This window comes from Passer montanus, unplaced genomic scaffold (assembly GCF_014805655.1).
Source record: "Passer montanus isolate IOZ18808 unplaced genomic scaffold, ASM1480565v1 scaffold15, whole genome shotgun sequence".
Taxonomy (NCBI): Eukaryota; Metazoa; Chordata; class Aves; order Passeriformes; family Passeridae; genus Passer; species Passer montanus.
Genome location: NW_024362051.1, coordinates 14945802 through 14961155, shown reverse-complemented (window position 1 = coordinate 14961155; position 15354 = coordinate 14945802). Strand labels below are relative to the sequence as shown.

The window sequence follows — 15354 nt, the reverse complement described above, 5'->3', positions numbered from 1 at the left end:
GTAGAATGAAGAGCTTGGCTTTGCAAGCCAAGAGTGATATAAACAGCACCTATGGCATTCTCTATGTGCATCTCCTTCATTCTAATAGATTCTCTAGCATATTTTCAATTAATTTGCAGGAAAGAGAGAGACGGTCCCCACCATTTAATCTCCAGATTCACCCATTCTCAGATGGTGTGAGTGCTCTACAGATCTACTGCATGAAGGAAGGGGTTAAGGTAGGTCAGTTGTATAAAACAGTGCTTCTCCCTAGAGGAGTGGTGGTGCTGCCCATATAATCCATTACAAATAACTCCACTAGACTTTAGGTATTTAAATCAGGTCTAATGTAAGAGTGTGGTGACAGACACAGTTGAATTAGACTTAAAATTCTCTCCATAATGATAAAATCTGTTTCAAAGGCAACTGAAATCAATGTGTGATGCATTTCCATAGGCTAAAATAAAATGGCTGGCTTCCATGTGGTTCATAGGATAGATGGATATGGCAGTCCTGATAAAAGGTGGATGCCATGCCTTTACCTTATTCTCTCTTTGCAGGATGTCAGCATCCCAGACCTTATAAAGCAGTTAGACATCCTAGGTGATAATGGGGTAAGTTGAAATGAGAGATATTTTGTCTTTACAAGCTGCATTTTGTACAGTGCAGTACGTGTTATGTATAGTTATGACTGTTTTCAAAGATACTTGTTAAATTATGCATCTGTTACGTATGGTTTGGCAGACTGGGAAGAATATCCAAAAACCACCAATATTTGGGACTGGGCCCAACTGCACCCTCTTCACTCAGAAAAACACATGAAGGAGTTTGGCAGTCTGAATAAACCACTCTTCATCAGGACTAGGATTCTTTTGTAGAGTTTCATAAATATCGAATTCCCCGTGGCTTTCTAAGAGGGCATAGCTGCCCATGTAAAAGAGATGCTGTATCTCTGGCCAACATTAGATATGTCTTTAAAAAGTTTATGAGAAATAAAAACAAAGGATCATTATTGTCTATTCATGTGCTGATGTAGATCAGCACTATTTTTACAAAAGCTTTAATGGAAATTCAGCTTAAACTAGTATGAAGACAAACAAATGGGTCTAATTTTAGTTTACATTTCTCTTAAGGTGTAATGGAATGAATTATACAATTAATCCATATCATGTAGAAAGGCAAAACTAGTGGTCTTCTTAATATGTGAACAGACTGAATATTTCAATGGAAACTGAATACTCAGTACTACAGGGATCCTCTGAAAAATGTGGACCTAGTTTGTAGGCTGGATTGTCTTTGTTCATGAAGGAAACTGCTGCCAATTTTCCTCTTTCCTTCTTTCTCTTCACAGAATTTAAGGAATGAAGAACAAGTGGCCATAATTCAGGCTTCCACGGTATTGTCCTTGGCAGAAAAGGTAAATCACATACTTGCTTTTCTCATGTTATCTAAAGCCTCATCTAACACATTTTCTGCCCTGTTGTTGTCATCAATATCGTTAAACTTTTTACTGTTGGGAGTATTCCCCAAATAAAATGAACTGTGCCAGCACAGTCCCAAACACCTTGCTGAAGCAGCAAAAATAACAAACTGAGCTGGCCCGAGCTGTCCAGTAGAAGAAACTACAAATACAAAAATAATATGAAACAAAACTTGCAATTGAAAACTGAATGAGAAATCATCAGAAATCTAAACTGTAATTAGATAAAGTTTGGGATTTACAGTCCTGAGATTTCTAAAGCTTCCAAAAGCATCTGTATGTCAAAATTTCACTGAAAGTGTGTGTCTACATTTCTTGTTTCAAAAATTAAGAAGAAAGTGGTGATTGGTTAAAATTGCTTTCTAAGGCTCAAATGCAGCATACAGATTTTTCAACATGACAGCTTCCAAGGACTCTGCCCAACAATGCCTCCGCTTCAAACAGAACTGCCATAAAGCCAACTAAGCTATTTTTGAGATGCTATAGCCCCATTGTGGGCCTTTATCCATAGGATGGAATGGGTTCCTTGTCCATCCAAGGGTGTGTGCTTTTCCATTTTCTGGTGACCCAGCAGTGGTAATCCTCTTGCTTGCTTCCCTGCCAAGTGCTACCTGCAGATATCATGGCCTCTGTCACAAACAGCCTCAAGATGAGCCCAGCAGCAATAGGCTGCTAAAAACAGACTAACAAGATGCTGTACATATCCCACTTGCCACTGCTTGTGTGCTAGAAAATACAGCAGGTTTCATTGTCTTCTCTTCAGTGGATACAGCAGATTGAGGGAGCTGAAGCTGCTCTGCATCAGAAGATGATGGAACTGGAAAGTGATATGGTAAGAAAACTTTCCTTATTACATGTTTTAGGGACACTGATTGTGTCATACTTACTTGATGTAAGTATGTAAGTATGTAAAAATAACTAGGAAAGTGTATTGACAAATGAACTATGCAGCATTTCTCTGATTATTGGTGAATCCATAAAATTGTTCCTGGTCCAGTTCACATGCAGAATAACCGTAATAGAAATAGTAAAAGTTAAAAAAATTCCTCTCTCTTTCTGTGAGGATGACTGTTTATTAACAAGTACAGAGGGTTCAAAGGTTTCTCAATAATTTTCAGGGATGCATGCATTATATGTCTCATAAGATTCACAGCCTAAACATCAGCTGTTGTATTGCATTTTATTCAGGACCAGCATGTGAGAAATTGTTGACCTGAATAATAACACTGTTGGCTTTCATTACACACTAAGTAAAGTTTGTATCTTACCCTGTTCTTATTATAGTTAATGGCAGTAGCCTATAAGATGAACAAACATAACTACAAGAATTAGACAGCTGTAGTGGCTTGTGTTTTGTTCCTGTGGTATGTCTGTACTTAAGTCTGTTCAGCTTAAGGTGGACTGATAAGATAAAGCACAGCATCTGCCCCCAAGGAATATGAATGTATAGTTAGTTCCTGTTTAGTTCAGTCCACTTTTGCACCTCTTCAAAAACAAGAGAAGGCACAAAAAGAGTAATTCCTGATGCCAGAGGAAGTATCTTTAGAAAAATCACACAGAAAACCCTAAATTTCACTACTGAAATGCCAAGCAATACCACTGAAGCTAACAGAGAGGATGGATTTAGTTCCATGTACATCAGACATTTTCACCTACAAGATCAATCTACAGCTATTTGCCCTTCCTTCTTTTCTGCCTGAGTCAGATATTAATAACTCTGCTGAGTATCAGTCGAAAACCAGTCTCTTTGTCGTGCTGAATTAGATATATGTAAATAATTTGATAAAACTTCCTGAATTATTTGGAGTAACTAATTTGTTTTTCTGTCTAAATGGTCCTTCATTGTAGGAGCAATTTTGCAAAATAAAAGGTTATTTGGAGGAAGAATTAGACTACAGAAAGCAAGCTCTTGACCAAGCGTACATGGTATGTACAAAGGAAATTCTGCAGCACATACTGGCCTACTCTGCAACAGCACACAGACTTTTGTTGAATCAGGAGGAGAGTTTTTTGCTTTTTTGTTAGAATTGGGTTTTTAAAAATTTGTTCTTTCCTTGTTCTTCTGATGTACTAGCATGCAATCTGCCCAGCTTCAACACAATAGCTTACCTTTTCAGGTCATAAAAAGGCACATCTCCTGAAGTCTGAAACTCTTGTCAGTTTAAGGTAGATATTGCTCATGAATATTGGCCTGTCCAACTGGAGTTTTTTAGCACAACAGGTGGAAATTTTAGAATTGGTGAAATAATTTACACTTCAGATAGGAACATTTCATCCAACTCTAACTCCATAAAAAAGAGTAGAAAGGAAGGATTTCAGTGAAAGTTAATATTAAAATACTTTAAAAATAAAAGTTCCTATCCCTTTTTCAGAACATAGAACCATTTTCTGAGTTTAGTTTTTCACGTTTTTGCACACTTGAGCACAGGAACTGCCTCTCATGCAGGGGTCTGAATCTGCCACCAATCCCCCAGTTTCCAATGTGGTTTAAACCATGTTTCATCTCTAACTGACTTTTGGTATTGCATCAACCAGAGGATCCAGGAGCTTGAAGCCACCTTGTACAATGCTTTGCAGCAAGAAACAGTGATAAAGTTTGGGGAACTACTCACTGAAAAACAGCAGGAAGAGCTGAGGACAGCTGTAGAAAAGCTAAGACGTCAGATGCTGAGGAAAAGCAGAGAATATGATTGCCAGATTCTTCAGGAGAGGATGGAGCTGCTCCAGCAGGCTCATCAGGTAAGAAGAAGAAATCACATGTGGTATCTACTCAGCCTTTCTGTGTAAGAACACAGTCTGAGCTCGAATCTAGGCAAACTGCAGGCACTGAGGGACACTGCCACAGCAGTTTTGGCTTCTCAGAATGACTCTGAGCCAGCCTCAGTTGGAAGTGGCTGAGAGGCAAAGGAAGGAGGAGGTAGGCAAGGAATAGGACAGGAGGCTGTGGGCAGAAACTGCTGTAGGAGAGGTTCCACCTGAACATGAAAAAGAATTTCTTCATTGTGCGAGTAACCAAGCACTGAACAGATTACCCAGGGAGGATGTGTAGTCTCCCTCCCTGGAGATATTCCACAGCCATCTGGATGCAATCCTGTGCCATGTGCTCTAGGGTGACACTGCTTGAGCAGGGAGGTGGGACCAGGTGAACGGCTGTGGTCCCTTCCAACCTGACTCATTCTGTGATTTTGTGGTTCCACAGAATTTGAATGGTGCCATAAGTTAGTCATCTCATCTCCAGACATTGAAGAAGACATTCACAGATCACCTGTTCCCAGGTGCTCAGGCATTCAGGTGTTTCCTGCTTTGCCTCTTTGGATTTCTGCTATTTGTTGGACAGCTGTCTTATGACCTGACTTAATTAAAAAAAAAAAAAAAAAGATACTGAGATTCAAGGCCTCATTTCTTGTGCTGAGAAGTTCTTTTCTGGGGGATCTCTCCTCCCAAGCAGGCAAAAGTTTAAGTCATGCTACATAATTTTTTTTAAGTACCTAGCTCTGCTAAAAATACCCACCTTGTCTGTAAGTTACATATATGTAACTTATGTATACATAAGTTATATTATGTATAATTATGTAATTTATGTATACAATATGTATACTCACCACAGAATCAATATGTTCATAATATTGTATACTTTTATAATTTTGTATCTAATAATAAGACTTTAATCCTCTTTCAACACATCAAACTGTGACAAATCTTAGTGAATCATGTTTGAATTCTAAAGATTGTAACCATGATCTTAGACTGTTGATCTGTTAAACACAGTATTAATAAATAGATAATGCAAAAACAGATCAATCATTAATACTAATTTCCAGCATTTAAGGATCCAGTTACATATATGCAGGATCATATTTTGAGCAGTTGCACACGTGGTAAAGCTGTGGTTTGGCGGGATGAGTGGATGGAGTCACAGTATGACACAAGATTGTCCCTGCCACAGAAATGGATTTGTTGATTTCTAGGCTTTTGGCCTATGGAACATTAAGCTACTTGTTCAGTGGGATAGATTTACTGAGAATTTAGTGTATATGCTTTCTTTTCTGATTTCCAGAGGATCCGAGATTTAGAAGATAAAACTGACATCCAAAAGAGACAGATTAAGGATCTGGAGGAAAAGGTTGGTTCTGTTATCCTTTGAAGCACAGTGATTAACTTTGTTTTGAAAGTAGTCATCCAGTTCTCTTGAACTACATGACATTTCTGTTCTACTCAGTCAGCTGCACCTGTTGGTGGTGGTCCACTGTCCTTTCTTTTCAGTTTGTGTCAGTAGATACAGACTTTAATCTTAAAATACTACATTACATTATTAAAATGTAATGGTGGGTGTTTGATATGGGTGTGTGTGTAGGTACCTATAAACATACATGTGTACATATATATATTTATATATTTATATTTATGTATTTATATGTCCAGGCTATTTCTAGTATGGATTGCAGTCACTATCTTTTAACACGCTTAAAAATACTACACATGCTATTTTTGTTATCCAGCTTTATGACTTGTCAACCTGTGGGGTGTCATGATGTGACAGCTACACCTCAGGCTTGCAATATGGTGCCAATTGTAATCTATCACCAAAATTATTTGGATCTGTTTTCTAAACATGGGAGGTGGTGTGGTACTTACAGAATTAATAAGGGAAATAATAGTGTTTTCTGAATGAATAAATATTCTAACTGTTCTACAGTGCAAAAATAATTCTGATGCTTACAATGCCATTACCTTTCATTTTTACACGGTCTTATTTTTCTTCTACAGTTTCTATTTCTGTTCTTGTTCTTCTCTCTTGCCTTTATTCTTTGGCCTTGATGTCAATGTGCCTCTTGGAAAGGTAAGACTGTTTTATTTATGTCGTCAAAGCTAGCACTTCTTGCACAGACCGGAGGATCACATCCTTGTGTGTTCTTGTGGATGTTTGGACTCAGCCAATGCAGCAGGTTGTTGTCAATTTATAATAGTTCACAGCAGGGGCTTGTTGTACTGCTGAGTTGCTGGTGATATTGGGCTATTCATAAAAATAAAAACTAACAAGGAATTTCACAGTATTTAAAAAGCCAAGGGAATTGCAGGGGAAATTTAATGTTGATGTTTACAAAGGGTTGCAGACGGAAAACAGTTAAAATAATCTCAAATATAAACACATGCTGAACTAACACTCAGGAAGATCAGGATTTTAAAACAGGTAGAGCTCTGTGTCCAGCAGCAGGAAAAATACAAAGAAGGACAAGGAAGAATGATCAGCTGCTGAGAGACAGGAAGGGAGAGACAGAGAAATGGAAGGATTTTTCTGGCTGTCACGGTATGCTTAGCAGCTAAAAGTTCATAATGCAAAAGGTAATGTGAAGATAAGGAAATAAATCAGAACTATAATGGTCCCATTTTTCTCTGTGGCTAACCACTTCCAGAACAAGGATGCTGGGCTAGGACAATATTTCTTTTGATCCAGGATAACAAAAGTAGAACATAGTGTACAACATTAACATAAAACATAATGTTTAATATATGTATTAACATTAAACATAATGTTAAAGTTTGAAGAACAGGTGATGACAACCCATGCCATTAAATTTCTCAGTCTCTCTTGGCTCTGGCTTCAGCTGTGTCAATGAATAATTCCTTTGCTCTCCACTTGAGACAAGTTGAGGTACAGTTGTGTGAAAGATGTTCTGCCATGCCCTTCCACCATTTGTTCCAGCTCATTCTTTGTTTCCAGATACAATTCAAGGTATTGATTATAATTAAGTGGCATGGGTCCAGTTTGGTGGGTTTTCCTTTTCCCTTTAAGGAAAAGCCTCTACTTCGTGTTTCATTTCAACTAGATCAAAGCTTTCATTTGCAGTTTTGTGCTGATGCAGAGACAACTCTCAGAATTATCCACATCAACTGGAATCCACTGTGTCCTTGTTTGACCAGACCTCAAAATGAATGTTTCCATGGGCTGAGGCATCAATACACATGGAGGTTGGCTTGAACAGGGAACAACCGATAGAGAAATTAGGAGAAATGTGGACAGATAGTGATCACAGCTCTTGTGAACAAGAGTCAGTATCATTATCAAGTTGCTTCTGTTTAAAACATACTGCCTTGATCCAGTGATTATGACACACATTAAGTTACGACTGCATACTTAATTGTGTTCCTACTGCAGGATTTCTGAGAACCATGGTACAGCATGTTATGACTGTGAGATGTTTTAGGTGGCTCTGACTGGTGAAAGTTCGACTTCACAGTTTCTTGCTTATTCATAATGAAGAAAAAAAATCACATACACCTCTGAAGTGACCAAATTATGGACAGAATAATTTTAAGAAGCCAAGATTTTCACAGTACACAGTAGTAGCAAGTAACTTTATATGACTGTGTCTTTTGCTGTATCACAGAATCATGAGTCTAGAACAAGCAGTCAACTAGAGGGAGATTCCAAATAAAAAAAAATATTGGATTTAAGGTGCACCTTGAAAAATCACAGGAACTGGTAGTGACATTTGTGAGAACCTGCCTGCGTGAATTTTTTCCATTTGCCTGTACTGTCGTCGTTTTTCCATTCCTATCACAACTAAAATAATGTCCTTGTGCAGCATATGAGAAAAACTTGGGCATAACAGGTTTAGAGTTTTCTATATTTACAGTTTGCACCTACATTTCCCACCAGTGTGGGTATGGTATTGGTTCTCTAGTGAGTATTTGCCTCTTGTAGTACAGCTACAGAATTGGTGAGAAGCTTATACGTCCTAGTATTACCAATACCAATCTCCTTTTGCTGATAACACTTAGGTCCTTCTGGCCTAATTTGAGGGCAGGTATTGGCTGGTTAGAAAAGCTAATGAGATGCTTAAGGTCAGAACTCCATATTTTTCCTAAGTTCTAGGAGGTTTGCTATTTTTCACTTGGAGTCATCCTGCCTCCTTGGGCTGCTGGGTTCTGTTCAGCTCTTGCTCTTCAGAGCTAATGCATACCTTGCTTTCATGTTCATTGAACAGGACTCATAGTCAGAACAACATAAACATTTCTGTGCTGTCTTTAGGGCTGATGCAGCTGTCCCAGCTGTACATTGACTGATGTCATTGCAGGGGAATTTACATGGATCTCTTAAGGACTGTGTCAACAATTCACTACCTCCACCCCCCATTCTGGCCCAATCCCCTTCAGTGGGTTTTACTCCTGTTTTACATAACATCTAAGGTTTAGCAGGTGTCAATCCCTTCGAGATCACTTTGTTGAGCCTGGGAATGCTGCTCTAACTACAATGCCAGGATGAGTTTCACTCATTGAAGTCACTGTTGCTCCATAGTTGCTGGTCCCTGGAGCACACGGGGGTCTAGTTCCGCATAGAGAAGATGAGAAGCATCAGCAGGAGCTGAAATGTGGGTTACAGCCCCATAAAGCCTGCTAGGTAGTTGTGGCACTCCTAGGACCACCCAGGAGGTGAAGGGTTCTTTTGCCTTTCCCATCCTGCTTTTACACATTTGGCTTTACAAACATCAGGTAGGCATCAACAAGACAGATTATGGTGAGCTGAGTGACAGAGGAAAAGAGTCATGACAGTGGTGGAGATACAGTGATTTAGAGAACTGACATTGACTATGAAGGTGGAAAAATCTTACGGGTGAGGTGTGTGTGGGGGATATATAAACTCAATGCTTTTCCAGAGGATCTGCACTGCTGTGAACTCCCTTGAACTGTAAAGACAGCTGCAGCAGGCCCAGCATCACAGCACGCATGATACCTGTAGAGTGTTTTACCAAGGCCAGTCACTCCACAGGTGCAAAGCATCAAGTCTTGTAGCAGTTCCTCAAAAACAAGGTAATGGTAAGCTCCTCATCCCCTGCCTTCACCCCTGCATTTTCCTCCATGGGATCCTCTCGCTTCAGTACCTGAGGGGAAATCTCCAGACACAAGCAATTTGGGAATAATACTGGCAAGATGGAGAGGGATTTTAGCAAAGTCATATTTTCCAAGGCTGGAATACATGGAATTGGAGAGAATAACTGACATTGATTTGTGTTGCCCATTTGCATTAAAAAACACCTGCCTACCCAGGTGATTTAATTCAGCAAAGGTGAGCATGGCATGGGGAGTGTGCCATCAGTATTTCTTCTTACAGCTATTGAGCTGTATATTTTGTCATATGTATAATATACTATATATATATATATATATTGCAAAATTGCTTTACTTCCAGTGGATGCAAGTGAACTGTCTTAGCCTTATCATAAGGGACTTCATACAGATCCCTGACAAAACAAACAAAAAGCCCAGCTCATCCTAGGAGCCACATGATGATGAAAAGTCTTTGGTTTTGTTCATGCCTTAGTGCAGTTTATCCTTTACCAATCTTCTCACCAGGAGAGAGAAACCCACAGTGTGGTCACAGATGATACTTTCTGGTTTCCTTCTCACCCAGAGTGAACACTTGACTCACTGCTGTACTGAAATAACAAAGGACAAGAATGTGCAGATGAAGGAAGCCATGTGCAGCAGATACAGTATCCAGAAGCTCTATAATTCCTGTTTATATGAGATTTTCCTACCTGCATTTTCTCTGTGAACATATGTATTCACTTATTTGTGATCACATAAGGAAGTGTGGTCTGTGTGGATTTTGCACCCAGTGAATTTTACTGTGTAGGCTTGAATGCTGAGATAACAAAGACAAAATATGCCCTTTTTTCCCTGGTCTCAAACCTGAGAACCAAAGTTATTTTCTATAGGTGGGGTAGGCTTTCTCAGAACAGCAGCAGCAGTTTCTGTTTGCCTCAGTGCTGCATTAGCCAAAATTCTGGGCTTGCTCTGACACCCCAAGGATATTGCCTGCTGCTGTGGCTCTTGTTAGAGGTGAATTGTAGGCAGCTTTAGTTCAAGAGTCATTGAAACTTACGCATCCTACTCATGTGAACGTTCCCATGGGGACTTTTATGCACCACAGGGTTGAACTTTGTGGGGTTTAAATGAACAAGTTTATCAAAATAGGCAGAATTCTCACAAGTGCTTTTCATGCAGACAAAACCAGTTTCACACTGATAACTACTAGCCTTTTCAGCTTCCTGATTGCTAGATTGATTGTATCTTGGCAAATCTGGGATAGGTAGGTAGAGGAACTTACAAACTTATACCTTATCTGATACAGATGTTCTTCTTTTTATTTTTAACTTTTAGAGTGCCCGACTACACAGATAAGTCCTTATAAAGGCAAATGCTTCCACCCCTCGATGAAGAGAATATTGTTTACACCTATTTTCAAAAGTATAAAAATGAACAACCTGTAGCCAAGACTGCAACCACCTTGTATTTTAAAGCCATCACTCAAAATTTGTTACCTGACAATTCCTGTTTAAAGCTATGATATATGCTGCATCTAATGAATTTCTGTATGTTGAAATTACAAAAGGGGAAGAAAAATAAACTGACAACCTACATCACCTAGGAAGAACTTAAAGGGAAGGAACCACTTTCAGCTGGTCGAGTCAGTGTGTCTTGGGCATGGAACCAAAGTTACAATAGAAAAACCTATTCCTGCTGTGCAGGGCAATCATTTAAATGTCACCCTGTCATCTGACAAATGGATCAAAAATGAACAGATCAGAGTAGGAGAGACTCAAGAGATGCTGACAACTAAGTGCTCGATTTGAAGTGTGTGGCTTTTTTGCTGCAGGGACTCCTGCTCTCCCTCTTTGGTTTTAACCTCAGGAACAAATGACAGCTGCAATGTGGAAGGAAGAAAGGGAAAAAACCCAGTCTGCGTTACTGCAGGATGGGAGGACAGGTCACCATGTTTTGTGCTTGAGATTGTTACACAGCACCACCTGCCTTGGCCAAGAAATGGAAGAAGAGGGTGAATGGCATAAGGAGGGTTTCCAGTGGAGTTGAAGCCTTATCTCTCTCACCATCCCTCCATGAAGAACAGCCTGTCTGTTATCAATACTTTTCATACTCTTTAAAGACTGCCATTGAGATAATAATGACTATACTTGGTTTCACTATAGAATAACCACTGAGGATCACTGAATTAGACCTGCAGAGTTGCTTCTGAGAAAGAAAAGAAATGTTGGAGGACAGGGCAGGGAGGAAAGCTAATCCCCTTATCCATCTGACATGATTCACAAAGCATCAGCTTCCAACTGTTTTGTCCCAGCTTGGAAAAAAATGTTTTGGTTCAGCTTGTCAACTGACTTTGTTAGTTGCCTTCCTGATCAATGATATATAGACCAAAAATGGGGAAAAACATTGTGAACACAACCTTATTACAAATAAGACATATTGCTAGTCTGGTTAGCTTTTTCCACAGTTAAGATAACTAAAAGTAGTTTTAATTTGAAAGCATTACTTACCTCTGTAATCATGAAGCCTGGAACCCAGCTGTGGTGCCTCCCTGAGGTCATAGGTCCATGCACCCAGTGCTTTGTCAGAAATGTAGGTCCATGCTGGCCAGCAGTCTTTCAGAAGAGTCCTCCCTGAGGAGGATGACTCTCACTGAGAGCCCTGTGCTGAGGGAGGGAGTGCAGCCAGCTGCACCCACCCTCCCTTTCTCACTGATGGGCTGACAGCACACTTCTCAGTGCCTCTGGTTTCCTGCCTGTTCAGACTTGGGGTTCCTGTAGCCAGGCTCTGTCTTCTGTGATGGAACCTTAATTTTAACTGGAAGAAATGGATTTCTGTACTAGAAACTAGAAAATTAAGGGCCAGAATACAGCTTGTGCATTACTTACACCTTCAAAGCAGGGATCACATGTACCAACATCTTACGCACATCAGAAGCTTTTAAAGAGCTTTCAAAGAGTTTTTTGAGGATTTTCTCCTTTGGTTGCCTGTTTACTTTTACAGACTAAGCAGCTGAGGCACAAATCAGTGAGGTCACTTGCCAGAGCAACTCAGCACATCAAAAGCAGTTCCTTAGCTATAGGAGGGAGGAAGTTCCTCTAGTATCAAGGATGCCTGCACCTCACAGACACTTTTTTTTTTTTTTTTGGCCAGAATAGCTTTTAATCAGTAATATCCATTTGACTAACTGCATTGCAATTCTGGGCTCAGTTTCTCCACAAAGACTGCTGACATCCTTATTTCTGGAGTGCCAGGAGATAGTGTTAAATCTTCCATGGAAAATTAGAAGTTATTAGCAAGTGATTTTTTTTCTTACTCCTTAAAATTAATTTAAATTATAGAATGACTACATCTTGTTGAAACACTCTGGTTCGGCCAAGGGGTTTATTGAGTTCTGGCACCAAACTGAATGCTTGCTGGTTAATTTTTAAAGAAATATGCTAGTAGGTAGATATGTTACATGATTGCAGGCACATTGTGTGCTTTTTGTTCAAATTCCTTTTCCCTAGCAGGAGACTCTGTGGATAAGGTTGGCCCAAATGTACATGTGCTTTCCATGAGCTAGCAGTTCAGTCCTGAAGCTCTGGAGTTGGGCCCTGGAAGAGTGGTCCCACTCCTGTGACAGCTGGAGATCACTGAGCAGCTGGTTAGCTGCAGAGGAGCTTTCTCTCTGCTTGTTCCTTCTTCTCACCTCGCTTTTTTCTCCTCTTGCAGCATCAGGTAATTGCACACCTTCAGGTGGCTTTCCACATTAGGGCTGGCAGCTAAAGCACTTTAGTGCTTCTTGCAGAAGAATTAGCAGCTCTTGGTTTCAGTGATGGTGCAAGAGCTTCCACCGCTGGTTTGGTTTTAAAAAAACCCTAGAAACATTTATTTCAGGCAGTCGTACAGAAGGTTTATGGCACAGTTAGAAATACACACTTTCACAACATACTTAACTGGTCTTGTGGCAGGCTTCATTGTTTGGACTCCCTAAGTCATGTTATCTTACTTAATTTCTTTTTTTTTTTTGGTGTAATTTGCCCTCCCTTACTCCTGTGTGTATACACATGCATGCAGGTATTGCACTCCCAAAGGTTCAGGGTGTGATGGGGGCTGGTTGTCTGACTGCAGCAGACCTGGCTCTGCAAACTTCAGAGATTGTTCCTCCCTCCAGGGAGCTGAACCCTGCTGCTTTCCTCTCCTTGCAACATTAACACATGCCATGCCTAAAACACACATGCTGATGTGAGTTAATACGAACTTTCTGCTATCAGCTAGATCAAAATGAGTTTCATGTCTGTGTGTATATATATATATACACACATGTATCTATATGTATATGTACATATATATACATATATTGCATATACTTACCAATTCCCTATTGTATATAGAAATTATTGCTGTAGCTTATGAAAGTATACTTCAGTCTAGGCATGGGGAACTGAATCCTGATTGTTTAGCTGCCACATTCCTCCAGATTTAGTTTCACATCTCATGGGCAGCTAATTTTTAAATTTTTTTTTTCTGGACCCTTCTCTCTCCTTGGACTGTTAATCCTGGGCTTTCTGCTGTTCCTGATGTTCATTGAAGCAAAGGATTGAGAATCCTCCCGCAGATTAGTCACTGCAGCCAACCTCCCCTCCCCAAAAGCAACAAGAAGAATAAAAATCAATTTACCGCAGCCCTTGAGGACAGCGAATGCAGCCCTGGATCCCTCCCAGCGCTCCAGGCTATCCATCCTGCCAAAGCAGGAGGTGAGCCACAGAAGGTAGTACAAGTCAGCTTGACCACAATTTGACTTGCTTTTTTTTCCCCCACTGACCAAGTTATGAGACTTTGAAGACTATTTTTTGAATTTAAGCACTTCAGATGATGGCCTGGTTACGTGAGATGAACGAAGGCAGTTGGGGTTGCAGTAAGGACACGGTGTTTGCAGAGTTACCAGCCTGGCTCACAGGTGCATCCTCTCTTACTGATGTGCCTGGAGGACAACGGAGAATTTTTTTAGGTGTTGTTAATCTTCCAACCACCTACCATGATCTCAGTGGGAAACATCCTCTGAAACCCAAAGTTTTCAGTTCTATGGCATCCCATGAGGACTGCCCAGGCCAGGCTCTCCTGCCATGAGCAGGGCTCACAGAACAAACACAGCTGCTGGTGATCCAAAGGGTTTTCTCTTCCCCTGCCCTCTCTCACATCAGCACCTCTGTGGTTTTATATATACTTTTTGTTCCAGATTTTTTTGGTGTCTCTTCCAGAACAAAATTGTAAATTACTTGGCAGAATGACCCTTTGATAAACACTGGACATGTACCTGTACTATATGTATTAACGTGTAGGAGAGAATCCTTATTGTATGTAAAGTTTTATGAATGGTTATTTTTTAATTTATGTATTTAATATAGGATTCAATGACCTCTGGTGTTTTAGTTTGTATAAAAAATAAAACAGCAGCATTTTTAAAAAAAACAACCAACACTTTACATTCACGGAGACACTCAGCACAGCTGGAGGCTGTTCAGAGGAATCACGTCAAGCTGAGCTACGCTGAGCTGGGGCTGGGAGCAGCCGATGACAGAGCGAGGCGATCCTGGCGCGATGGCTGGGAAAGGGACGGCGGGGAGCGCTCCCAGCAGGGCCAAGGGCGCACTGACTGCCGTGAGCCGGGCCGGGACACAAACCGGGGCACAAACCGGGACACGTTCGGGACATATCCGGGACACAAACCGGGACACAGCGGCGAGCGGCTGCCGGCGGGCGGGGCCGGAGGCGGGGCCGGAAGAGAGGCGGAGCCAGGGCAGGGGCGGGGCCAGGAGGAAGGCGGGGCGTGGCTGAGGGGTGGTCCGGGGCGGGGCCGGTTGCCGGGGCGGGGCCGGTGATGAGGCGGGGCAGGGGCGGGACCGGGGGAGAGGCGTGGCCGGAGACGGGGACGGCGTTGGGGCGGAGCCCCGGCTGAGGAGGGGCCGAGGCGGGGCCAGGACAGAGGAGGGGCCGGCGCTGAGGCGGGGCCTGCCTTGGGGCGGGGCAGGGGCCGGGGCGGGGCCTGGACAGAGGCGGAGCCTAGGCGGGGCGGGGCCGGCGTT

The 15354-nt window shown here is 41.3% G+C and overlaps 1 protein-coding gene across 2 annotated transcripts in view; it reads left to right on the top strand.

The window, feature by feature from the left end:
- JAKMIP2 (janus kinase and microtubule interacting protein 2) overlaps nt 1-14702 on the top strand; it is a 36300-nt gene extending 21598 nt beyond the window's left edge. The window contains exons 14-22 of one of the 2 annotated variants that reach the window (XM_039701666.1): nt 120-218; nt 540-593; nt 1331-1396; nt 2223-2291; nt 3308-3385; nt 3995-4198; nt 5517-5582; nt 6227-6299; nt 10625-14702. In XM_039701666.1, the coding sequence (XP_039557600.1) occupies nt 120-218; nt 540-593; nt 1331-1396; nt 2223-2291; nt 3308-3385; nt 3995-4198; nt 5517-5582; nt 6227-6277 (687 nt within the window). In that variant the 3' untranslated portion in view covers nt 6278-6299; nt 10625-14702. Of the gene's footprint in view, nt 1-119; nt 219-539; nt 594-1330; nt 1397-2222; nt 2292-3307; nt 3386-3994; nt 4199-5516; nt 5583-6226; nt 7053-10624 lie in introns of those variants that run through there. The other variant, XM_039701667.1, reaches the window with a different exon arrangement.
- Nucleotides 14703-15354: the final 652 nt, after the last annotated feature.